At 39.8% G+C, this 27,470-nt stretch overlaps 1 protein-coding gene across 1 annotated transcript; it reads left to right on the top strand.

The window, feature by feature from the left end:
* Positions 1-558: 558 nt before the first annotated feature.
* On the top strand, positions 559-27,470 carry HERPUD2 (HERPUD family member 2). The gene is made up of 8 exons (XM_084781853.1): positions 559-1,485; positions 14,478-14,555; positions 17,397-17,510; positions 18,179-18,330; positions 21,700-21,822; positions 25,006-25,329; positions 26,018-26,132; positions 26,595-27,470. The coding sequence occupies exons 1-8, from the start codon at positions 1,339-1,341 to the stop codon at positions 26,754-26,756; spliced, it is 1,215 nt and encodes a 404-aa protein (XP_084637979.1). The 5' UTR covers positions 559-1,338; the 3' UTR covers positions 26,757-27,470.

Below are 27,470 nucleotides of genomic sequence, written 5' to 3'. Positions count from 1 at the left end.
GATCTTTAAACGAGTGTAAAAATTCACAGGGCAGGGTGCAACAGTGGGTCCACCCTTGCATCGCCTTGTGTTAACTGCAAGGTAGAAAATGAACATTACCATGCACCTTCACGTCCCACTGTGCTGAACACACAGTTTGACCGAAGAACTTGACAAATTTTGTGACAATTCGGAGGGACTGGGCTAGACTGAGGTTTGAGTGACATCCATACTCCATATGCCTGGCTTTACCCTCACAGCCACTTACTCATTGGCATGCAGTGGGGCCGGCAGCAATCGGCTCCTATCTTTACAGAACACGTGGCACTGTTTTGCAGGCAGCTGACACTCAGGAAAATTAGAGCCTAGGTTTGACTCATCACCAGGACGGATAAGCGATTATAACTTTGCCGAGCCAGCGCGTGGGGCGGAGCACTTCCAACACTTTCGGGGGTGTGGTGAAGGCGGGGTGCACTGATGTCAGCCACGCCAGTGGTCCCGCCTTATCCCCGCCGGCCACTCAGCGGGCCAGAGGGTCTCGTGGGCTGACCCGACCAGGCGAAAGGGAGTGCCGCGAGTGACGCACTTCCGCCTTGCGACTTCCGGCTTACCGGGGACCGGGACCCTCTTGACAACAACAATCTCGGGCGCTCGCGCTGCCCGGTCCCCGCCCTCCTCCTGCCTGCCACCTGCCGCCGGGTCGCGCCTGCCCGGGACCGCCTAGCGGTATTCAGGAGGGCCGGCCGCGTCGCCCACTGCCACCGAGCCGCCCCGCTAGACTACGAAGGAGGGCGAGCGCCGCGGAGCAGGAAGGGAGCGGCGGCCGGAGGAGCCGCGGCGGCGCAGGGAGGCCTTCCTTCCCTCCGGCTCGCCCTGCTCCCAGCCGCAGCCTAGCTGTCCCCCAGGCTCGCCCTCGGCCGCGGCGGCCTTCTTTCCTCCAGGCTCGCTCTCCGGCCGCCGCCGTCAGCTGCCCAGGCCGCGCGGGTGCTCGCGTGGGGCCTTGTTGCGTTTCAGCTCGGGGATCGTCGCAGGGGCGGGGCGCTGAGCGGTCCGCCGAGGCCTCCCCATCGTGTCCTCCCTGGGTCACCTGCTCACCTTCCTCCGCAGTCCGGAGCCAGGCGGAACCCAGACCTGGCGGGGACAGCTGCGCCCCCGGCCCGGCACCCAGAGCCTGCCGTCACTACCACCACCACCACCGTCCATCGTTGGTACCGGCAATGGCCTTCGTATCGCCCGATGTGCTTGTGACTGATTTGGATCCAGAATATTGAGAACTGACTTCTGTCCCCATCCCAAGCTCTGTCCGCCCAGTTAGGGCTCAGCTGCAGTGCCGCTGGACTGTCCGACTTCGAGAACACCATGGACCAAAGTGGGATGGAGATTCCTGTAACTCTCATCATTAAAGCACCGAATCAGAAATACAGTGACCAGACTATTAGCTGCTTCTTGAACTGGACCGTGGGGAAACTAAAAACGCATCTATCTAACGTGTACCCTAGCAAACCAGTAAGTGTGTAACTGGACGCAGCTGCTCTGACTTGCTGCCCGGTGTGCCTGCTACCTTCCCTTCTCCCAGCTTGTCCCTTCCTCGCCAACCAAATAGGTCTCCATTTGAAACCGGAGGTTCTGAGGTTGCGGGTGTCTCCTGAGTGAACCATCATTATCATCTTCCTAATGAGGTTCAGTTAATTAGTATACAGAAATACCAAGAGACAAGAATTTGCAGTTACGAAAAAGGGACCATCTTCCATGGAACTTAAAGTCATCTAATGTGAATGTCAGATGCTATTTTTGTTTTTCAGATAAAGAATCACTGTCCAGATTACAACTTTCGTTGCTTTCTAGGCTAAGGAGTTTGTTCATAGTGATGAGAAAGTTTTCATTTCTCTTGGAATAAGTATGTGACTTAGTGAAAATTATACTTTAACCATCACTCCATTGCACTGGTTGTAAGTTGCAAACTCACGTTGCTTACCACATCCTGTCCCACATTTCTCGTGAAGCGGATGCAGACATTGAAACAACTAAAGTCCTTTCACATAATCCAGTCATTTGATGCCTGTTTTTTTTATTCTCTTGTGTCATCTGTTTCGCTCAAAGCAGAATGTCCTTGTTTCCCATTCTTAACTATTTCTTGGTATTGGAAAGATAAACAGAATGGTGCCTTAATTCAGATTTGAAGGGATGTAATTGGTAAGTCTTAGAATACTGTAGAGAAGTGTGTCATATAGAATGTATTAAACTTAGGCTTTCAGATTCTCGATTGTATAACTTTTTCATTCTTGAGTATCTAGTATTCAACTACTGAATCTTATGTTTAAATAATAGAGAGGCTTGTTTCTTAGGGTGGGGAATGTTTTGGCATTTTACCACCAGCCAATTGGAAAGCAACTGCTTTTTAGGCCTCTTTCGTGCTCCTGAGTTTGGAAGGTGCTTGATCAGTGTTAAGGTATTTGTGAGTTGGAACTGTGTTTATTGCAGTTACTAAGATTTGGATTTCTGGACTAGCCACTGACTTAGTTTATTGCAAAAACTGGAGAGTGATTTAAAAAAAACAAACAAACTCATTTGGCATTAGCAGTATTTGTGACACAAATATTTCCAGTATGTGGGGAACACTAAGTTACTTAAGTAGTTGGAACAAAGTACTAAAAAGTTAGAGCTTTTGCTTATTTAAAGCTCAAGTTTGAAAGTTAAGAGTTACACAGTGAAGATAACAATTCGCTGAGAAATTAGGATTTATAAGAATTTTTTATTACATATTGTTGATTTCCCACATTTTAAAAATAGAAAGCACATTGTGAGAATAGTTCTAATTGAAAGGCATACATTTCCACAGTACTGTTCATAAGACAGCCCCCAAATTTAAACTCCATTCTTAAGTCTTTATACATCTGGTATGTATTTGTATGTATGTATTGTGTATATATGATGTATATACCATACAAGATGTATATAGACCATAAAAATGCTATTTTAAAGTATATTCTTAAACCTAAATACATCTAGGTACGGTATGTATGTGGGTGAAATCTTTGTGTTGTACTGTATTACACAGTTAAGGGACTTGGTCTGCAGTGTGTGGATCAGGGTTTGCATTAAGCCTACAGGGGTGTAATCTTAACGCTTGAGGAACTGCAAGCTGGAGGGTCAGCATTTCAGGGTCAGTCTTAGCTGCGTAGTGAGTTTGAAGCTAGCGTGATCCTGTCTTCCAAACCAAAACAAATTATTAGTATTCTAAAAATTTTCTCTTATAAAAACAAAACAACAAAAATCTATGTGAGAGAAACGTGAAGCCTGCTTGTCTTATCTGCCCTGGGATAAGTCTGCCTGAGGCTAGAGCTTTGCCCTTGCACAGCTGGTCAGTAGTGGGGGAGTGTGGCTCCTCCTGAGGAGGAGGTCATTTCCTGGCTGACTTTGCTGACTTGCCTGCCTCATAGACACTCTGGAGATTGTTTTGGAGGCTGCACCGCATACTATCACTAATGACTTAACCTTGTAACATTTCTCCAGCAGGTCTTCTGAGTGGATTGTAATGTCCTGTCAAATCCATTTCTAGGTTCAAAACTTAGAGTTTCCGTTCTGACTTATCACTTGAACTTACTTTGAAATATCACAGTTGTTGTATAACTGTAGTTGTGGTACCCTGTAGCTATAGAGGACAGCAACTCTAGAAACCGAGTCAGTAAAGTTATCTTTGTAAGGTTACGTAGAATCCAAAACATTTTATAGTTAAGATAATAGGAGTTTAGGATTCATAGGATTGCCCACAGTGATTCACATTGGTTGTTCAAATGTTTTACGTGTTGTATCCTACGTGTGTGTGCACATGTGTGCGCGTGCTTCACCTCCTTCTGAGACAAGAGCTTACTTACTGTGTTGTACAGCATGATCGTAAATTCCTGGCCTCACGTGATTCTCCCATCTCAGCTTCCCAAATTATGGGACTATAGGTGTACATGACTCTTCCTCCTCCTCCTTCTCCTCCCCTCAACTACCAATCTTTCAGAGTTAATGTTGCACCGATGACCCTACATTTTATATTATAATAATAATTAGCAATATGGTTTTAAGTAAAAAGATGATATTTTACTAGGTATGGAGGAGGAGGTATTTTCTAGTTGAGAATTTAGACATTTGTCATATATATGTGAAAAGTGTTTATAAATCACTAAAATCTTCCTGTGTGGAATTGAGCACTTGGAGTTCAGTTAACGTCTAAAGAGCCTGTAATTGGTTTAGGAATTGGGAATTGTTCATAGTGTTTTAGTCATTATAATGTATATAGGACATTTGTTATTATTGATGGAGTTAGTTTTCAATCCTGAAATCGGCCTGAAGTGTGAAATAATCATTCTTAAATTTCAGTAATTGCGTCAGGATGTTGAAGATACCTGTCCAAAAGCCACTTTTTCATGAGTACTGGGTTCTGGTCTGAATTTGGACTTAGTTATCAGAGATGCAAATATGAAAATGGTTGAACTTTGAATTATTCAGTAGAATATACTGTCCAACAGAAGTTAAAAATATGTGAATTTTGTCTAAGTCCATTTAGGCACTTTCCCATCTCTCCTTGCTTACTATTTGTTCTAATTTCAAATGGTAGCTAGAGATGGAGTTGACCTGAAGGCAAACCTTTCCAGTGCCTGCCGTCAAAATCCTTGTGATTGTGTGTCTTACCTCTGGGTGTGTTACTTCTGTCCTTGCTGTTTATGGTGGTTAAAAACTAAGCAATCACTTTTAGTACTTAGATGTTCTATCTTCCCTGATTGGCTAGGGAGGCTAATGCTGTCTTTTCAAGTGGTTCTTTTACTTTAAATGTTCCATTGGAGATAGAGAAGCAAGGCTAGAAACAAGTGAATAGGTTCTGTTCTGAGAATATAACATTCTACAATCCAGAAGGAAGGAAGTTTTCTTTTCTTCAATGGAAATAGTGTCTTGCAGCTTTTGGAACTTTTTATTTGTTTTTTTTAACAGTTCCCTATTTCCTTACTTAGCACATTTTAAAAAATGTAACTTGACCACTTCAGGACTGTTGATTTCCAGGCAATAGAATACATATACATGAATACTTTTTGCAGTTGTCTTACATAATTTTAACCAATTTAAGAGGGCTTAAATCTAGCAGTATGGGTCACATTTAGAAAAAAAAACATTTTGAGAAAAAAATGGTACTGTTAAAATTAATGTAAAGAAGAAAAATAGAAGTTTGAAGTTTTTAATGACTGCTGGTTAAATTTCACTTCAGTATTTTGTAGTCTTATTCTCATGTCTTTTTCTTGGAAAAATAAAATTTGTTTAATTAGTGCTTTTGGGGAGTTCTAGAGTTTTTAGTTTAAATTTTTCTTTATGTAATACTGATTTGTCAAAAATGGTTTTGTTAGGCCTGGCGTGGTGGCACACACCTTTAATCCCAGCCCTCAGGAGGCAGAGGCAGGTGGATCGCTATGAGTTCAAGGCCAGCCTGGTCTACAAAGTGAGTCCAGGACAGCCAAGGCTACACAGAGAGACCCTGTCTCGAAAAACAAAACAAAACAAAAAAAATCGGTCTCATTTTAAACTGCCGTTTACACCAAGCCTTCTACTAAATACTTGATGTGCTCTGTAATGTTTATCTGTGGTAGACATCTTTTCATGCTAGCTCTTCATAGAAGGGGAGTCAGAGACTTGATGATTTTGCCTAAGGTCATAGAACTAAAGTAGAATTTGGATTTGAACCCAAGTTGGTCTGACTTGAAAGGTAAGGTCCTTAGACACACGCACACACCCCCCTCCACCTCCCAACACACACGTATGGCTATAAACAATGAGATGAAGGCTGGCATTAGTGACTTTACTGTATCAGTTATATACCTATAAACAGGAAACAAAGAACTGAGCTATTAAAAGGTGTTTGGGCCTGGGGAGATGGTTCAGCAGTTAAGAGTACTCATTGCCTTTGCAGAGGGCCAGGGTTTGAGGGCCAACACAGCACTGCAGCTACAAATGTCTCAGACTCCAGTTCCAGGGGATCTGATACCCCCTTCTGGCCGCTGTGGACATCAGGCACACATGAGGTGCATTGGCACGTATGAAGGCAGAGTACCCAAACAACGGTAAAGGATCTATTTATTTATTTATTGGTTTTTCAAGACAGGGTTTCTCTGGGTAGCCTTGCCTGTCCTGGACTCGCTTTGTAGACCGGGCTGGTCTCAAACTCACAGCGATCCGCCTGCCTCTGCCTCCTGAGTGCTGGGATTAAAGGTGTGCACCACCACGCCTGGCAAGTTTTTATTTTAATTTAAGAAAAAGATACACATAAGAGCTACATAGTTTAGTGAGTGACATAGCCTTTATTGTGCTAGTACCTAATCCACTTCCTGTGTGGTTATTAATATTTATTCTGATAAGCTATAGGGAAAATATGGGAATATAGTATCTTTAGACTGCAGGACATGTTACTTTGGTCTGTCTCCTCATAGTGTATTAATTTCTGTACTTTGGCATTATTCTATATACATCTGACATGTGATTGAATGGCTTGTGAGGAGGAACCTTCTTTAATCAGGGCATATTTTCTTGGAATTCCAGATGCTGTGTTTTCTGGAGATTCTGAATGCTTTAGTGCTGCAGAGAGATGGGGGGAGAGGCTATTTGGGCAACCGTGGTTCCATTTACAGTATTTCTGAATCATTCAGGGCTTTAGTCTGAGTGAATTTAATTGGAGAGGCATGTTTAAAAGTTTCAAAATTTATTTTTTCACAGAATCTATATTTTGTGTGCCTCCTTGTATTTAGCTTTTTAAAGCTATTTGACAGTCATGAGTGAGCTTTATATGCGAACTGAAATGTTACAATTTCTATTTTTAAAGTATATGTGTACTAATTATTAGAACTAACCAGTCAAAGATCATTTTCATTGGATCAGCGTATATTAAAAAAATCCACATATTATAAGCTCTAAATTAATGTTCTGAAATTATGACTAATTTGATTATTCTAACGTTGGGCATAATGAGGGTATGACTTTTTAGTAGAAAGGGCTTTTTTATCTCTTTTTTTTCTTTATTTTTGAGACAGTTTTTTAAAAAAATTAGTTTATTCTGATTAACTTGCAAATAGAAGGATCATATGAATAATTAAGAAATTACTCATACACTTGCCCACTCACAAACTCTATACAGCTCAGTAAACTACTGTACAGTTAAAATGGACATTCTATTGCCTACAGTCTATCATTCCTTATATGTAAATCTCTCTTGGTCTCCTTTTAAAATTTTATACTATACCTATAGTGATACCTGTATATATGCATGTATATATATATATATTTATACATTACGGGCTAGCATACATACATGAGGGCAAGTGTGTGGCGACTTTGTTTCTGAGTTTGACATGATTTTTAAAAGTCCTATATGAGAGACAGATTTAGTCCTTGGTCGGTCGGTCCGTCAGTCTGTCTGTCTATCTATCTTATCTACACACACACACACACACACACACACACACACACACACACACACATACTTTAATCTTTTCATAGTAGCGAATCTTTTCAAGTATGAAAATTCATGTGTCAGCTTGTTGTGAATAGTTTGTTTACATTTTTTCTAGATTTTTGTGTATGGGTGTTTTCCCTAATGTGTATATGTGTACCATATGTGTACCGTATGTGTACCTGGTGCCCACGAATGTCAGGAACGACCATCAGATACATGCCGTTCCAGGGTACACACCCTGAGAGACCTTTGTCTAAGTGAGGCCCCACATCTAACTTTCCATTGTGTCCCAAGAAAGGCATCAATTTGAATCTGTCAGTGGATTCATCTGTCAGAATCCTCACAGTCCAATCTCTTCCTAAAACCCCATTGGCTGACAACGAGTCCAGTGCATGGATCTGCAGGGGATGTTTCACATTTAAGCCATGGCAGTCATAAAAGCTGGACAGAGTCACACAAGCCCACAATCTTAGCTGTGGGCAGGCGGAGGTAGGGCGATTCCTAGGATTACCTGTCAGTCAGTCTAACCAAGTTCAGTGTGAGTAATAGGATGAAGTCTAGCATACTGAGCTAAGGAACTTCTGTCCTGTATGTTTGGGCTGTGGTTCAGATCTATTTCTGCTCAAACTTTAAAAAAAAAAAAACTTCTCCATAATAGTATTGTTTATTTTTAATATTCTGTCAGGTTCTTTGCTTTGGTTTTTATCTGCAGTGGTTTTTTTTTTTTTTCCAAGCTGGTTAAGTAGATGTTTGAGTAGAAGAGCTCTGCCTCAAGGTTCCTGAGGGGTCCATCAGGATGTGACCAGCTTGTTAGTTAGCTGACCCTGCCCCACAGGGAAGAAATTTCCTGCTGGGATTGGCTGGCTGTTGGCTGTAGACATGAAAGCCGAGAAGAATAATGTTACTAACAGGGATAGTTCTATAGATTTTGGGCTGCAGAGCCACAGGAACAGTTCAGTACTTGTAACTTGCTAATACTGAGTCTTCTTAATTCTTACATTTAAAGTGCAAAATTCTTTTTTCAGTGTGTTAAGCTACTGAGATCGGAGTGGGGGTGGGGTGTTGTTATAGATACTAGGTCACTAGATTTTACTAGTAGAGAAGTGTATTTATCCCCTTCCCCAATTTTAATTTGTTCTTTGAGAATTTCGTACAATGCGTTTTGATCATAGGGATTTTCAGTCAAGGAAAAAGATAATGAGATGAAGTCATAGTTCAAATTAAACTTGGATTATGATCTCAAATTGTGTATTTTTTCTAATGCAGTAGATTATGCCAGAGCAACTAGTTGCACATAAAGTTATTGTCACTTGGCTTGCCTCATATTTCATTTCATTGGTACTTAAGTTGACATGATTTTTTTTTTTAACAAGGAAAAGTGTTAAATCTCACTTACCCAAGTTAGGCATATGAAAAACTCGTTTTTCTGTTTTCAAATCAAACAATTTTTTTTTTAAATTTAGGATGATCAGAATGCATTTGAATATTCAGTTAAGAACAAAAATATTATACTAAATTATAATTCATATACTGTAAGGTTTGTTATTTAAATTATACAACAGTGACGTTTTGTATTTTCATAGTTATCACTATTGCCTGCTTGCAGCACATTTTCATCACCTCCCAGATATACCCCTTACCCAATTAATAGTCACTCCCTGTTCTTTGTCTCTGAGCTATTGGTAACCACTAATCTTGTCTCTGGATTTATCTCTTTAGGACATTTTATGTAAGTGGAACATAGATATATGCCATTTGTACCTGGTATCTTTCACTTACACAACAGTCATCTGTGTTATAACATGTGTCAGACACTTCTTGTGGCTGAATCAGTCACTGTATGTGTATGCTTGTACTTTATGTCTTCACTCAGCAGTAGATGAACATTTGGGTTCTATCCATGTTTTGGCCATTATCAATGATGAAGTTACAAACATTCTTATATAAGTGTTGATGTGGACATTTGACTTCAGCTCTTTCTGGTATATACTTAGGTGTGTGTATGTATGTGTGTGTGTGTATGTGCGCACGTGTGTGCATGTGTGTGTGTATGTGCGTGCGTGCATGCGTGTGTGTGTGTGTGTGTGTGTGTGTGTGTGTGTGTGTGTGTGTGTGTTCCTATTCTGTGAGTTCAGCTCCTACACACAAGACCCCCATTCCCCGGTCACTAGTTGCAAATCTATGATGTTGCTCTTGATATTCTATATTTTTTTATACTGCATTGTCAGTTTTTCTTTCTGTTGACTATTCCTTTTGGCATACAGATGTTACTTCTTTCTTCTAAGAAAGAAAGGAAGAAAGAAAGAAAAAGAAAGAAAAGAAAGAGCGAGCCAAAGGATACTATATACCTTCTGTAGATTCTACTTGTCTTGTAAATGTGTCTTCTCTCCTATGGGACAAAATGCCTTGTTTTATATATTTACTGTTTCTGATTACATTGCTGCTACATTGCTCTTTTCTCTTGAGTCTGTTCCAGTAGGTTTTTTTGGTGGGTGTTTGTTTATATCTGTTGCTCTACTAAGATTGTTTTCATCAGCATTACTGGTGATCTTTTTATAGGGTGCTTTGTGTAAAATGCAAAGATAAATAGAATAATGTGGGAGAAGGTCCCTGTATATCAGAAGCCTGGAAACATACAAATAAGTATAAATAAATTTACTGGTACTTAGATACAATAGAATATTATGCATTTGCCAAAAAGAAGTAAGAAGCTATTTGTGAATGCCTAAGGTATTATCTACAGGATATACTGCCAAAGCATGGCATCAGAAAGCAAGCATAGTTTCCTGCCTTTTATGTAAGAAGGAAGAGAACTATGCATTTGTATTCTTACAATGAGAAGGTATACAAAATTATAGGGGGAAGAAAAGGTTATGTGCTTGAACCAGGGCCACTTACAAATGCTTAGCCTACTGAGGAATGTGATGCCTGCTCCCCAGCATCCATTAACTGCCCATAGCTCCTCAGGGAAGAGTGGGCCAGTGAGCCCCTTCCTGGGCCCCATCTTGTGCAGATGGCCTCTGCTGATGTGAATTTGTGCTTGTCCAGCCACGTCGTGCCCAGAGATCGTCTTTCTGTTCTCCAGCTTTTCCATTCTTTGCACCCTTCTTCTACATGGTTTCCGGAGGCTTGTGGGGAAGGTGATACAAGTGTCCTGTTTCAGACCGAACTCTCAGCAATACTGCATTCTCAGCTCCAACCAGTTATGGATCTAAAAACCACTGTTTCCCACTGCAGACAGAGGTTTCTCTGACCAAGGCTGAGAACAACACTAATTTGGCTTAAATATAAATATTTAAAAGTAAGCTTGATACCCTATACATTCAGCAAAATAACAGTAGTAGCCCCTCGTAGGGCCTATGGCTTTTTTAGCTATAAGTCTTATCACCAGGTTTATAGTACCAGGCATGTATTATTACTATGGAATGGGCTCACATCCAACTAAGAAATCAATAAAAATAAAAAGATTAGAGACATAACTCAATTTTGTATGTGACTTTTGTTTGAATTTTAGTCAAAACATCTCTAAGAAATTTTAGAGTGGTGAGAAAATTTTAGCTACATGATCAGATGTGGCAATCTTGTAGTTGTTAAAAAGCAAAACCAAAATGGAGGCAGAGGTAGGTGGATCGCTGTGAGATCGAAGCCAGCCTGGTCCACAAAGTGAGTCTAGGACCGCCAGGGCCATACAGAGAAACCCTGTCTCGAAAAACAAAACAAAACAAAGCAACGACAAAACTGTAGAGATTGAGTCAAATCAAGTGAAAAGAGAAGTGCATTTGCTCTAATGTACTCTTCTAGAAGTGAGGTTGGGAGGGGGCAGGGAGGAAAAGGATAGATTAAGAATTGTAGAATTAAGAAATGTAGAAATTTTTTTGTTTTGTTTTGTTTTTAACATAGTAGTGATTCTTTTCATTCCATCTACTCATATGTTAGAGAATTTTTATGTTGAAGTAAAGAAAGATGATCTTGGGGCTGTAGAGAAGGCTCACTGGTTAAGAGCACTGTCTGCTCTTCCAAAGGACCCGGGTTCAATTCCCAGCACCTACATGGCAGCTCACAACTGTCTGTAACTCCACTTCCAAGGGATCTGACACCTTCACACTAATGCACATAAAATAAAATTAAATAATTAAAAAAGAAAAAAGAAAAACAATCTTGCAAAAGGGTTGTTCTTAGGTCAAGTGATGGTACAATACTAATATCTATTAAATGCTTAGTCTGGTAGAAAAATGATAGTTTATGATTGTATAATACTTATAAAACAAATGTCTTTAGGGTCATTTGGTCAGGTGTTGCCTCATTACTTAGCATTAACATGTGCACATATAATTTACCTTCACTGCCTGTAGGTTACAGATTAAGAAACTCTTGCTGTCTCGTAGTATCAGCATTCAATACTTGACTTCTAGTCACCAAAATGCGTAACTATTTCTCTGAAGACACCAGTGGAGTGCCATCTAACTCACTTTACTGCTGAAGATGTACTGTCAGATCCCATCTCTAAGTCCCATAAGTCTGCCCTTCTCCTTCCTTCAGAGAGGGGTTCTTAAACAGTTTGCGCCTGTGCTTCTGACCAGCTGACTCTAAATTGATCTCCTCAAGACTCCTTCCTTGGGTTTGATTACTGTGGTAGAGTGGGCCACAGAGCTCAGGGATAGCTAGTGGCCAGAGCTGCATAGGGTGAAGTGTGGGAGAAGGGGCGGTCGTGAGTCTCTATGCACTCTTGCTTTCTTTTTTCCTTCTTTTAATTTTTGGTTTTTTGAGACAGGGTCTTTCTGTGTTAGCCTTGGCTGTCCTGGACTCGAGTTGTAGACCAGGCTGGCCTCGAACTCACTGCGATGCGCCTGCCTCTGTCTCCCGAGTGCTGGGATTAAAGGCGTGCGCCACCATACCTGGCTTGCTGGAGAGAAGGCTCAGCGGCTATAAACATGGCTTGTTCTAGCAGAGAACCCGCCAACCTGAGTTTGGCTCCCAGTGTCCCCTGTGGCTCCTCACAAGGATCTCTAAGCCCGGAGTCAGTGCATGCACTCTCTCAGAAATCCAGGGGGAAAAATACCAATGGACAGAAAAGGAACAGCAACAACAACAAACACTTTTTTAAAAAGAAATTTTATTAGTTTTTAAGTTTCAGGTCTCATGTGTTTTGATACTATTTAACACATTTCTTTCCAGATCCACTTCCCTCTTCCTTTACCTACCTCTGTGTCCTTTTTTTTTTTTTAAAGCCCTTCAAGACCACATTGTGCTGCTCAAAGTATTCTTTGATGGGCCTTAAACTCTCATACTTATTTGCCATACGGTATAAAGTATCTAGCTGGATAGCCAGCTTGGCATGCTGCATAGGGGAAGTGTGTACAGAAAGGGATGGTAGGGACATTTTAGGTCTTCTTTAGCCAGGCCACAACTTGCTTCCCTGTTAGCTGCCCAGAAACTTCTGGCACTCAGTTGTTTTGGACTTTTATAAAAATAGGTATGATTGATTAAATCCCTGGCCATTTGTTAACTCAAACTGGACGTTCTTTCTGGAGATTGGGACAGGACCTGACAACTCTAATCACAGGGCTGGGTCCCCTGGAAACCAAGCCCTATCCCAAGACCATTTATTGCTCTCTAGATACTAGCTATTCGCCAACAAAATCTAGAGCAGCAGTTCTCAACCTGTGGGTTGCAAGCCCTTTAGGAGTTGAACCACTCTTTCACAGGGTTTGCATGTCAGCTGCCCTTCATATCAGCTGTGATTCACAACAGAAAAATTACAGTTATGAAGTAGCAAAGAAAATAATTTTATGGTTAGGGGTCAATAAAACATGAGGCACTGCATGAAAGGGACGAAGCATTAGGAAGGTTGAGAACCACTGTTCTAGAGTATAAGGGTTTTAGGGAGCGAGGTTAAATGACAAGAAATGAGATGAAGGCCAAATGCAATGTGTATTTCTAATGTCATAGAGCTCTGTTAATTTTTTATGTGCTGGTTTGAATTTTTAAGCCTTGGCACCAAGAAAAATTGTATGTATTTTTAATACAGGAATTTACATGTTTAATTTTAGAAATAGCATGTTAAAATCATGTCTTTCAGTTAAGCATTTTGGAAGGATAACTGCATTTCCCTAGTGTTTTTGGTGCCTAAGAATGCCTGAACTGTAGCGTTCACTCACCATGACAACATCTGTTATGACTTTTAGATTTATGACTCTTGCCATAGCCATGCTGAAAATTAAAATTGTATTTATAGCTTGAATTAGATTTTGGATTTAACATTTGCTATGGCTAATAAATGTTCATGGAATTCAAGGAATGTTTGCAAATAGGCCTTATGGGGACTACAAAGACGCTAATTCTAAATAATGCTAACAATGTGAACTTTAGAAGATTTATCATGAAGTACCAAGTGTAACAGAGCCGACCAGAACATTTCTATTATGTGTTAGATGTAGAGGTGACAACTGAATCTCCACGGACTTGGGTTGACTTTTCTTCGATCTTGGTGTTTTGAACATGTGTAGACAGTTGTGAGTGGCAGGACTAGTTAAAGCTAGACTAGTCATGGAAACTTGCTTTTAAATCCAAATGACTTTCAAATTAAGACCAATACTTCTTGTTTGGAAGGATGAAAATAAATCTGTATATACTTCATATTAAAAAATACTGACAAAACAGTTCAAAAAAGCTGGTGATCTTGAAAAATTGTCTTCTATTGATTAATGATAGAAAGCCTTTTGCTTTTTCATTTATATGAACTTGAAGACTTAATTAAGAGCACTACATTACAGCTGATAAAACCTCCAGTTTACTTTTTTTGTCACACTTTATGGTATATGAGCTACATTTTATATGATTATAGATATGCTGCCATTTGTTTAGCTTTTAGATGCCTTCAGCAGAACTTGGGACAAAAATATTCTTAAAATATATATCCCTAAAGAGAGTTTAGTTTTATCCATATTTACTCATGTTTTCTCCACCCTTAAATTTGTATAATTAAAAAGCTGAATTCTTTCTTCTGTCCCACTTCTAGTTGACGAAGGACCAGAGACTGGTGTATTCGGGCAGACTGCTTCCTGACCATGTGCAGCTGAAGGACATCCTCAGAAAAGTAAGCTCTCCTTCTGTCTTAGACGAGTGACAGAAGCCACCGCTCAAATGTTCTCTAGCCACAGGAGTTCATCAGCCAATAAAAATAAGTCATGGCAGAGCATAGAGGTAGTTTGGCTAACAATTTTGCATGTCTATCTGAGGTAAACCTGAAGTGGGGTGACATTTGTGTTCATATATTTTTTATCTTTTAGAAGAAAATATTGACCTGTCAGTACTCGGTGGGGAAAGATTGATAACATCTCTTTAAACCCATTTTCAACCAGGCTCTGTGACATTTTAATAAAAATTGTGTGAGTTAGGAATTTAACTTCAGGAAAGGGGATAGGATGATGACTAAGTGGCGTATCTGTTACCAGAATGTAAAGGCACCAGGCAGGGGCAAGTGTGCTTCAGGGTAGCTTTCTCACAGTCAACTTGATTTTGATGGCCTTTGTGAAGTTTTTACTGTTACAGCCTTTTACTCTTGATATCTACTTTTTGTTTGTGAGTAAAGCAAAATTGAATAGCTTTATACTTTGTATTTGGCTTTGTATCTTAACTTAAAAAATTTGTACATAAATATTTATATTATTACACATATATAAAATAAACTACATACAGCAAGAAGAACCACAAAACAATCAGGAATTATGTAAATGTTACATTCATAGTGTTTTGGCTGTTTGTATTTGGCAACCTTGAAGAACATTTTCCTACCTTGGTGAATTTAAAATTCTGAATGCAAGTCAGTATCTATCATATCTTATCTCTGTCAACTTAAAATATCTATCTAGACCTAAAAACAACTTACCCCCTCAACAGCTAAACTTAATTGTAAAACTAAACTATCTGGTCTTCATCCCCATCAGAGACTTGAGAAGGGATAAAATTAATTACCTGATGTACCTTAACTCTAAGCACAGGTGTTTCTGATGTGTCATATTCTGTGGGAAACATAAAATGTTTTGGTTGTGAGCCTAGCCTTTACTGGCTGAGCCGTCTCTCTAGCCTGGGAAACGTAGAATATAATGTCAGTATGTTTCTTCTACTGACGTGTCATCTTAGCTTTGCCAGTGTGGCTTTGGCTGTTCAGTTGCATGACTTCAAAAAGCTATAGTGTTTTACCATCTGCTCACCTTAAAAATATTGCAGTTTATAGCACAAAGATTTCTCATCCACTTTCCCCCTAATGCATAGTCTTACCCCAGCTGTTGAACCCTGCTTTAGTTGTTCATCTGTTGTGGTCAGTGGATACCATCACTCAGAATACTAAAGTTATCACTCTAGGTGATGCAGGCTCTATGGATTTTGATGAGTGTCTAATTACATGTTTGCACCATTATGGTATCATACAGAATAGTTATGAACTATGCTTACTTTTTCATTTTTTTCATTGTTTGTTTTTGTAGAGTAGGGATTATCCCCAGGGCTTGGCACATACTAGGCAAGAGCTCTACCAGTGAGCCTATCCCTAATATTGCTTTGTTCTCCTGTTTAAAACTGTTATGCTGTCTTTGAAAATCAGAAGCATTTATTGTTCATTGTTTTCCAAACAACAGCTTGAAACCTGCACATGAATACTCTCAAAAGATTGTTGTTGACCATATGTTGAACACTTCGGGCCATGTTACATCAAAATAGTTCTTTGAACTGTTACTGTTAGAGGTGGTTTCTTTTCAGAAAATGTTGCTATTGGCTCTATAAGCTGTTGAGTTATAAAATGTTCTTTAGATGTGTCTCTGAAGGTGAATGGATGCTGTGATTAACCATTATTAGTATGATCTTTTGGCACTGGATTTAGATGGATGTTTTTAGTATTCTCTGCCCAAAAGCTGAGAGATTCTCTATATCAAGAGAAAGCACCTCATGCTGTCTGTCTGAAGCCTTGCCTTAAGCAGCATAGCCCCAAAATGTCATCCTCTAGACTCCTAAGGGAGTTGTAGTTTATGTTTTTCAGTTTTATGCGAAAGCCTTTTGTGTATGTCTGGCATTGTACACACTCCACTGCTTTGGTCTGTTAACGATATCTTCAGTTTCTTTAAGGCTGCCCTTGCTTTCTTGGGTTCATCTCAGAGTTGAGCACGAGTCTGGGTTTCTGGTAGTTGATCAAGTCCTCTCTTTCTCACAGCAGGCATCTTACTTGACTCCTGCTCACTCGCCTTTGCCACTCTGCTGCTGTTGTTAGTTGCTTTCTAGCTTACTAGCCTTATGTAAATGTGTGTGTGCTCTAACTAAAGCCTCAAGGCCCACTGAGTCATTATTTAAAATGTCTTCTCGCATCTGTAGTTGTAAATTTGTGGAAATAATATGGAATATTTATAGAATATATAGATAGAATTCAAGTATATGCTCTATATCTGTTTATAAATGTTATAGATAAAAATATTGGTTTAATTTGGAAAGCAGTACAAAGCTGTACTTCACCTTGCTAAAGTTAAGGCAAATGAGATTGAGTTTCTTTTATCAGTACATTCAAGTAACCAAAATATTTCACTATTCAATGTTCCGAAAGTTCAACGTGACTCTATATTCTGTTGTTAAGACACTACATGCTTTTATATTGAAGTAAGATAAAAATTTGTACTCTTTGTTGCTTCAAGTCTACTTATGTATGCCAGCTACTGTTAACATAATAATTTTTGGTTATTTTAACCATTCTTTAAGCATGGGGAGAAAATGTTGAATTAAGAAGGCCACAAAGTATTAAAATGGCAAACTTATCTCCAAATACTAGAACAATTTATTACTAACAAATGGCTAAGCTAGAAAGGAAAGGAATGTAAGTCTTAAGTATTTCAGCTTAGCTAGTGACTTTTTGAACTGTACATTTTTCTTTCTATATGATCTTCTTTGCTTTTAGCAAGATGAGTATCACATGGTTCATCTAGTGTGCACTTCCCGGAGTCCTCCCAACTCTCCACTGTCTGGCAGCCGCAGAGAACGTCATGAAGCACTGGCATCCAGTACCAGTTCTGTGAGTTATTTTGATAGGAATAAACATTGAACTTTTCTGGTTTTCTTTTTCTGCTCTAAAAGGGCTAGGATGTACCTCCATAGGACAGCACTTGCTTAGCAAATGTGAGGCTCTGTGTTCAGTACTTAGCACAACAAAGGACAAACACAAACTTCGATAGAAGGTCTCCGGTAACTTTGGCTGGTCTTGAATTCATTGTACAGCTGAGGCTGCCCCTGAACTGCTGATCCACTTGCTTTTACTTCCCAGTTCCTGTGATCAGAAGCCTGTGTGGCCACGCTCAGTGAGATTGTGTGGGAAAGTTAGAATATAACGTTTAACATTCATTTAGGTACACAATGTTAGTTTACTTTGAAGCCTGTGTTCACCATGAGTTACATAATTTGTTGAATGGTCAGGTCAGCAATGGTGCCAACCTTAACAGATTTAATTACTGAAATACTCTGGAAACAGAATATTGATGTGGTTATATAAATATGTTATATTATGATGTGGATCTTTAGGCTAGTGAAGTTTTAAAAAATATTAAGGTATAAAACATTTTATTTAATGTGATTTAAGTTATTTAAATCTAAGTGACCCCAGTTCCCTCTGCAAAGGGATTTTATAAATACATGTTTAGGAAGAAAGACGTAAATACTTTTTTTTTCTTGCTTGCTTATTTGTAGAATTCAGATCATTCAGATTCAACAATCCCATCACCCAGTCAAGAGAGTCTGTCATTAGTTGCTGGTTCTTCAGAAGGATTGAGGCAGCGTACCCTTCCACAAGCACAGGCTGACCCAGCCCAGAGTCATCAGTTGCCATATGTAACCCAAGGGTAAGTGAAAATATGGGTCATAGTTAGGGCCCTCTGAAAGTCATCAAAAATGTTTACTTTTGATTTTTTATTATTAAAATACATTTGAAACTCACTTATTTTTTCAAGTATTTTCACATGCTTTATTTACAAAGAGATGAACTAGAAATAAAATTAGGCAATTACTGAAAGTGAAAACCTGAAAAAAAGCAACAAAACACCTACAGAAAGTAGCAAAGAATATTAAATGCTAAGTATATTATCTAACAATCATATGTAGTAGATTAAATGAATAGATAAGTTATTTTAAATTTTTTTTTATTTTTCAAAATTTCATACATAAAAATTTGCCTCCTGTAACTTACCCTCATGTTCCCCAGCACGTCCTCTTCCACAGCTTTATGTGTATATTTGTTTCGCTTTTTGAAAAATTCACAAGTTCAGTTAGTGCTGCCTATATATGCATGGGTATAGGGCCATCCTCTACAGCAAGGGAAGCCCAGCAGTGGCTACATCCTCAAGAAAAAATGGTTTCCCTCCCTGCCAGCAACTCTCGCTGTCAGGAGCTTCTAAGAGCTGTCACTTCGAGATCTTTTGGTGGGTTGCTCTTGTGTAAGTCTTGGTCTTGTGCAAATAACACAGCTGCAGTGACATCATGATTGCTATAGCTGCGTCATGTCCGGAAGATTATTTTACAGTAGCCCCAGATGTCACCCCAGCTCTCACATGCCCTCTACCTCCTCTCTCGAGATGTTCTAGAGCCTTGGTGTTGTGTTAATACAGATGTGCCAACTAGAGTGAGCTGCCAGCCTTTACTCTCTCAGCACTTGGAGCAGCTGTCCATCTCTCCTTTGACTGAATTGACTGAAAAGAGAAATGGTTGAGAGTGGCCCAGGCGCATGGGCACAAACATAAATACTTAGGTTTCTAAGTTAGAATTTTATTGCTGTGAAGAGACACCCTGATCAAAGTAATGCTTGTAAAACAAAATTAGCCCGGCAGCGTTCAGGCAGACATGGTGCTGGAGGAGCCCAGAGCTCTGTGTCTTGATCTGCAGGGAGCAGAGCGGACTGGATTCCACACTGGGTGGAGATTGAGCATAGGAGAACTCAAAGCTCAGTGACAGACTTCCTCTAACAAGGCCATACCTCCTGATAGTGCCACTCTCTGTGGCTAAGCATTTAAACACATGATCCTATGAGGACTATTTTCTTTTTCTTTTCTTTCTTTTTTTTTAATGAGGACTATTTTCATTCAAACTACCACAGAAGGCAATTTGACAGCATGATCCCAAAACAAACAAACAAACAAACAAACCATAGCAAGTTCTACTCAAGGGCCTGACTTCCCTCCTGTGAAACAGGTCTCAAGTCCACTAAGAAGGCAGTTAGTTACCCCATAACAGTCATGCCTTCATTGTGCCCATATGCGTAGCCTGTCTGGCAGGTCTCTGTTGTAGTGTTCAGGGTCCAGGGCAGCAGCCTGCATAGTGCCTTCTTGAAGTTAGCCAAGCAAGAATGAAGTCCCCTGGTTGGTTTAGATTGATTTCTGTATGCCCTGCAATAAAATATGTGGTATCTTCAAACAATAAGGCCTTAGCACGTAGTTATGGTGGATAATTAAGAGCACTGACAATAACTTGAGTTGTTTTGGAGACCACTTGGTCCTCCTTGACCAATAACTAATAGGGAGGTGTCTCATGGTTTATGTTGAAAAGTTCATTTAATAACCTGTGTCTTCTGTGAGTGACATTGTGTATCCTTGCAAAGTGGTTCCATTTGAATTCTTATTTTTTAAAGTTGTACTTTGTGTAAGAGTCTCAATAGTAGGATATGAAGTTCTTTGGGTATAAGTCCATGAGTAGTGTAGCTGGGTCATAGGGCAGTTCTACTTCTTTCTTTCCCTTTTCCTTCCTTCCTTTGTTCTTTCTTTCTTTTGTGGACTGCTAGACAGATTTCCAAAGTGGCTGCACTGGTCTGTGTTCCCACTAAATATAAGTGTTTCCCTGTCACCAAATCCATGCCAGCATTTATTGTTATACTGTGTGTCTCTGTAATGCTGGTCATTCATACTATGGTGAGGAGGACTCTTTATTTTATTATTATTATTATTTTTTTAAAGCCCATTTGGGTTAGAACCATGTAGGGTCTGTGCCTGCTGCCACAGTCTGTGTGAATTCATACATGTGTCGGTCCTGGTATGTTTCCTTGTATGCTCCATCTCCACTAGCTTTTTCAGTGTTTCTACCTCCTTTTCCCTAAGGTCCCCTGAGCTCTGAGGGGAGGGATTCGATGGAGACATCCCATTTAGGATTGAGTGCTCCAAGGTCTCTCACTCTCCACAGTTTGTTGTGGGTCTCTCTTTTTGTTCCCGTCTACTTTGGGGGACAAGCTCTGAAGACGGTTGAACAAGACACTGAGTATAGCAGAATGTCATTAGGAGTCTTTATTGCTGTCCTACATTAAATATTTTGGAGTTATAGTCTTATTTAAGGGCTAGGGAATAAAAGTGAAGCAATTAACTGTAACTTTTGGTTATGATCAAATATTTGGCAAGCAACTTTGAGGGAGGAAGGGTTTAGTTGGCTCTTGGTTCTAGGGGATACAGTCCATGGTGGGGAAGGCACAGTGGCGGAAGTGTGAGATAGCTGGCCACAGTGGGTCAGGAAGCACAGCAGTACAGGAAGTGCGGCTGGGCTATTTAAGGTCCGCCCCTCTGCCCTTTTCCCAGCAAGATTGCGTCTTCTAACGGTCCCACAACTTTCTAAAACAACATCACCAGCTAAGGGCAAATTACATTCAGATCACAACACTAGTGTTTACTGAATACAGAGTGACAACGTTGTGAAGATAATTCCATTTCAGAATTAGGGACACCGAAGCATAAAGTAAATGATGACTTTGTACAGGTTTTATTGAATTAATAGAATTTTAACTTAAAAAAAATTCAGAGGTATGTTCTTCACCCTTGGCTCCTAAAAGGTCATTTTACACTTGAAATGTTTGCATTTTAAATTATTTAGCTGCTGTATTTTTAATAAAATTTTATTACTTGGCTATGACTTATTTATCAAAACAATATGTCGTGAAGTTTATTTTATAGCTTTGCTTTTTAAAGAGAATATACTTAAAAATCATGATATTCTTGGCTTTGTTCATGTTTGCTACATATTTTGTGCATGACTTATTTTTTCTATATACTTGGGCCCAGGGCCAAGTTAGCTAAGATGTAGTGTTTTATCTGAAGAATATTGAAAATCAGTATGTTTCAGTAAAATTGAAAAATACTCTGTCAGTGGTTGACTTACGGTTCACAAATCAGTTCAAAGGAACCTTTTTTTTCTTTTTTAGTTTTGACACATCAAAAGACTTCATTTATTCTTTATTGCAGAAATATGGATCACCAGTTTCCTGGGCAAGGTGTGCCACCTGGGTTCCCAGTGTACCCTGCGCTCAGCCCACTGCAGATGCTCTGGTGGCAGCAGATGTATGCTCATCAGTATTATATGCAATAGTAAGTCTGTCTGAGTTCATTGTTTTCTGTCTTACACTAGGGTTGATTTGGGATTGAATTTGTCGCTATTACTTGGTTAGTTCAAAATTATTGAGTAGGAATTTATAAACTCAGAAGATACTTTAAATTACTTGGTGAATGGAAAAAGCAACCCCCCCCCCCCCAGTTTCACATCAGCTAAAGCCTGCTCTTAGCCCCTTCTTCTGGCCCGATTTCATTTAGCAGTAGTCAGATACTTTGTGTTTGTTTTTGCTTTGTTTTTCAAGACAGGACTCCTTGGCTGTCCTGGACTTGCTTTGTAGACCAGGCTGGCCTCTAACTCAGAGATTTGCCTGCCTCTGCCTCCCAAGTGCTGGGACTACAGCGTGTGCCACTGCACCCAGCTCAGATACTTTAAAAACAAACAAACAAACAAACAAACAAACAAACACCTAATACAGAAGTCCAAAAGAGTGTCCCTGAAAGGCTGCAGATCTACATGGGACAAAAAGTCAAAGTTAAAGGGACCATAGGAAGTATAGGGCTCAATGTGACACACACGTTTGGTCACTACACTCGTTCCTGACTGTGGCCTGAGGAACTCGGCGTCTCATCACTGGGTCATGTCTCTGCTGTGCTCTCCCATTTGCCCTCATCCTGTACACTCATTCGGCACTGAGCAGCTGCTGTTAGTGTCCTCTTCTGGTTTGCATGGCCCTCCTCTTCCTTGTTCCTGTGCATCACTTTCTCCCTGTATACAACAACAGCATTCCTCGCTCAGCTTGACAGATACTGACTGGCCTGCTGTGTGTGTGCTGACACCCAGGGATCTGTTCTGGGCTGTGCTCTTAGATCTCTTTCTTCCATGGCTGCAGTTGTCAGCTCTCCACCTTCTGTGCTGCTGGTGTCGCTGCTTCCTCGGGAGGTCTCCTTTGGTAATGGTGTTTGCTCTGAGGTCAGAACACCTAACTTTGGCCCCTTCCTTCTTTCAGTGCCTTTCTTTCTGACTTCTTTGTCAGTGATGCTTACCCTGTTAGTTGTCAGGAAAGTTCTTGGCCCTAGCCGTGTAAATTCTAGCTTCCTCCATCCCTGAACCTTACAGAAATGACACAATTGAGCTTCTGTTCTTTCTTTGAATCTTGCTTCCAAAGTTAGCCAGATCTCTTTTCTCATTTTAAATGTTTTACTTCACATTAGCTTTCTTTTCTGTGTCATACTGTAACCTTATTCTACTTCAAATAACTCTTCTACATACCATTGAACCAGTCTCTCTCTCTGTCTCTGTCTCTCACTCTGTCTCTCTGTCTCTGTCTCTTGAGACAGGGTTTCTCTGTTCTAGACTCGCTTTGTAGACCAGGGTAGCCTCAAATTCATTCATTCATTCTTTCTTTCTTCCTTTCTTTCTTTCCTCCAGCCTAAAGGTATGTGTGTGTGTGTGTATATATATATATATATATATATATATACACATATACATACCTCTACAAAGCTTATCTGCTTTAAGAACCTCTTATGCTAGTGTTCACTTATAACAACTGGCTCAGGGAGGATATTTGTACCTTTTGTGTTGTCATAGTGACAGCTATCTTTCAGTGATGGCTTTGTGCTTAGTATTCTGCTTTACACCTTTTGCTCTGTTTGTGACCTTCCTGAGAACCATGTGAAATGAGTGAGGCTTTCCTGAACCAAGTTACTGTGTACAGTGTACGGGCTTGTGTCTGTGTCTGTGCCATCTAATTTTTAAGTCTCAGGTTCTTACCTTTGAAATAGATATGTATCAGAGGGGTCACTGGATAAGAAATATTTTAAAACCATTATTTAGAAACAAGGTTTCTAGGACATTTGTTTAAATAGAAATTTATAGCCTGTGGAACATAATTTCCTTAATTTTATTTAGCTATCTTAACTATCTTTATTAACAATTTAAGCATTTAAAAATACTTAATAATAAAACAAATACATAATACAAATAGTAAAATAAATCCCTGTGTACCCATGTTTCGGCTTCAGTACTTACAAGATCATGTCAGTCTTATTCTACAACTTCCCCCTTTCTTCTTATAATTTAAAAGCAAATCCCAGCCATGTTACTAGTAGTGGTGGTGGTAGTGGGGGAGACCTGTAATATAGACTAATTCTAACCTTATTTTTCTTTGTGAGACAGGGTCTCACGTAGCCAGGGTTGGCCTCAAAATGACTTTTTTTGCCAAAGATGACCTTGAACCGTTGCTCATAGTGCTCCTACCTCCCTAGTGCTGGGACTGTAGTCATGTGTGTGCTACCATGCCCTAACCCGAACCCGAGCCCGAGCCCCAGCCCCAGCCCCAGCCCCAGCCCCAGCCCCTCAGCCCCTCAGCCCCTCAGCCCCTCAGCCCTAACCCGGAACCCCTAGCCCTAACAGCCCTAACCCTAACCCTAACCCTAACAACCCTAACCCTAACCCTAACAACCCTAACCCTAACCCTAACCCTATGTGGTGCTGGGCATGGGGCCCTGGGCTTTTATGCATGCTAGGTTGACACTGTACCAACTGAGTTACAGACCCAGCCTTTTTTCTGACTTAAAAATTTTTTTTCTTAAAATTACATTTTATTCTTACTTGTGTGTGTGCATGCACACTGTATCACATATGTGGAAGCAGAGGCAGCTTGTAGGATTGTTTCTCTCCTTCCGTCATTTGCGTTCCAGGGGTCACACTGTGGTGGTCATCTTACCAGTGTTCTGACTTAAACATTCACATTATCACCACTTTTCAGGTCACGAGTCTTCCTCAGGTTGAGAAACCAGTGATCCTCAAATGGTTGTGCCCAAAAATCAGGGGTGGGATTAAGGAGTATTATTTTTTCCAAGATTGATTTAATATTTAAACCCATATTTAGGCAAGTATGTCAAAGTGGGGCCTGAGAGAAATTTGGTAGCTCTGACATGTTCATCCCATGTAGAATAATAAAAAAGTCATTAATTAAAAGATTTGAGTATTTGTATTTCTTCTCCTTCTCTGATGTGGGCTTAGATGGGCAGGCTAACAATTCCCTTTCTGTAGATGCACCAGAAACTGCTTCCTAAGAAATAACAGAGCAAGAGTGTGGTACTTGAGATAATGATTACAAAAATTTTATAATAACTAAAACAATAAAAAAATTCATAGTATGTTAAAAGTTTGTTTTTGTTGTTGTTTTAAAAATATTTTGGTGACTATTTCAGTCAAGCTGCAGTTACAGCTCAGGCCACACCCCATGCCAGCCCAGACCAGCCTGCTGCATCACCGCCTCTGAATGTGGCACATGTTCCTGGAGAAGAACCTCCACCAGCCCCAAACTTAGTGGCCCAAGAAAACGGGCCCATGAATGAGAATGTTCAAATGAACGCACAGGGGGGCCCAGCGCTAAACGAAGAGGACTTCAACCGTGACTGGCTAGACTGGGTGTACACATTCTCGCGAGCCGCAGTTCTCCTCAGCATCGTATACTTCTACTCTTCCTTTAGTCGGTTTATCATGGTAATGGGAGCCATGCTGCTGGTTTATTTGTGAGTGATGGATATTAACTGTTTGCGGTTTCTTTTAATTACCTTTTGAGACTGTTTATCACAGACACTGGCATAGCAGAGTCAATTAGAAATGTTGAAGGAAGGATTTTTAATATTGGCCTTTAGGTATCCATCATGTTGATGCTGACCAAAAGCAAGGACAGGAGTTATCATGTAAGAACACTGATTAGAACTGTTGAAAAACAGAGTATTTTATATAAGTTTTTAATTCAATGATTCATAGACTTCCAATTATTTAGAACTCAAGTATATGATAAATGCTTCCATAAGGGTGTTCTTTTAAGTTATATTTATCTATAATAAATCCTTTAAACATAGGTCACGCTCTTTTCATAAGTAGATTGATGTTTTTCCTGGCCTTTCCTTCTCTCTAAGATGCAAAGAAATATACCTAGTTATATTTCATTTTTAAAAAAGCCCCAAAAGATTTGTGATTTAATGTGTCACATTGAGCCAGTTATGTCCAAGGTAAGCTTTTAGATTTGAGTTGTTTTGTTTTGCTGTTATTACCTAAAAAAATTCCCTGGCTTGAAGGGAGATACTTATTTTTATCATTTATAATAGCTCCAATAGTTTTTATTTATTTATTTATTTTATTGAGGGACATTATTTTATTGTTACAAATACAAGTGTTTGTGGCTTCTTTTCTTTTTCTTTTACCGAACAGACACCAAGCTGGATGGTTTCCTTTCAGGCAAGAAGGCGGTCAGCAACAGGCTCCCAACAATGTTGAAGTTAACAATGATGGGCAAAATGCAAACAATCTAGAGCTTGAAGAAATGGTAGGTTATTGAAGTTTGTGTAGATTTTAACAGTACATAGAGCTTAGGCGTATATGGGACAGAAACAGTGATGGACTCCTGAGTGTTCCATAGATAGCTGTGGAAGGCCCACACTGAGAAGCTAGTGGGGAAACGGGGGTGGCTTCGTCTGCGGGGCTTAGCATGAAATACTGGGTCAGTCATAGCGTATGTTGGAATAAGCAGGAAGGATTAGCCTCTAAAAGTAATCCAGAAGTAAAATTATGCCTGTCGTGAGAATTTACTGTGTTGGCAGTTATTTGCACACTGCAGAATTATTTATGAATTTTAGACTTCACAAAGATTTCTGATGGCCCTGGATCTACCATTAGACCTACACACGTAGAGTCCTTGCTACAGAACGTATTTAGCTGTCCCCTCTGCTATGATAGGTTGGTGTGTATCGTACTGATTACTCAGGGCTGTGTTTATGTTGTTTGAAAGGAGCGCCTTATGGATGATGGACTTGAAGATGAAAGTGCGGAAGACGCAGGTGAAGATGCCAGTGCAGTGCAGAGGCCTGGGTTAATGGCTTCGGCTTGGTCTTTTATCACCACCTTTTTTACTTCACTAATACCAGAAGGGCCTCCCCAAGTTGCCAATTAGACCTGAAAAACTGTGCCAGCTGCAAAGGAGGGTTTGACTTTAGGAAAATGTTTTAAATAACAGTGCAATTTCAAAAAAAAAAAGTATAACTTTGTTTTGATGATCATGTACAGAGGTCTTTTCTTTAAGCTTCTCACTCATATGAATATTTTAAGCACAAATGGACTACTAAGTGTGTGATTTTTTTTATTTTGTTTGTTTAAAGATCCTAACAGAACATAGAATAACAGTACTGGTCTTCCAGTTTTATTCATTTCAATTATGTGTAGTGCGCCAAGCGGAACCACTGTGTGTTGTTTCTTTAAAGAGCTGCTACACCTTTAAATGTTCATAGCTAGATGGCCAGCCCTTCAATGTGTACTTTGAATAAATATCTCTATTTTCTGTGAATTATCCTGAAAGTTTTAAACAGAAACAACCTCATAGTTTTTAATAAAGTCTATTTACCTAAAATGTGCTAGTAGCATCTTGCCCACCCATAAAGCAATAAACTTCTCAAAAATCTTAATTTTGACATTTAAATAAATGATGGAAACTTTCTATTTTAAGGACACATGTCCCATCAGTTGGAATTAGTACCTTGAAAGAAAAAAAAAAAAGGGCAGCTCTTCATTGGAATTAAGTGATACAAAATGTTTGATATGGCAGTACTTTTATAAAATATGCTGGAAATTGCTCCCTGTAATTTTTTAAATAAATCAATTATGATAAACA

This window comes from Acomys minous (assembly GCF_964271855.1).
Source record: "Acomys minous genome assembly, chromosome: 5".
In the NCBI taxonomy this organism is placed as follows: Eukaryota; Metazoa; Chordata; class Mammalia; order Rodentia; family Muridae; genus Acomys; species Acomys minous.
This window is presented reverse-complemented; position numbering and strand designations above follow the sequence as displayed.

Bases quoted from the DNA above. Each gene is read 5' to 3' on its own strand.
- HERPUD2 (XM_084781853.1), top strand. From the start codon at position 1,339: ATGGACCAAAGTGGGATGGAGATTCCTGTAACTCTCATCATTAAAGCA. The intron at 1,486-14,477 runs GTAAGTGTGTAA...TCCCACTTCTAG, and splicing joins ACGTGTACCCTAGCAAACCA to TTGACGAAGGACCAGAGACT. The intron at 17,511-18,178 runs GTGAGTTATTTT...GCTTATTTGTAG, and splicing joins TGGCATCCAGTACCAGTTCT to AATTCAGATCATTCAGATTC.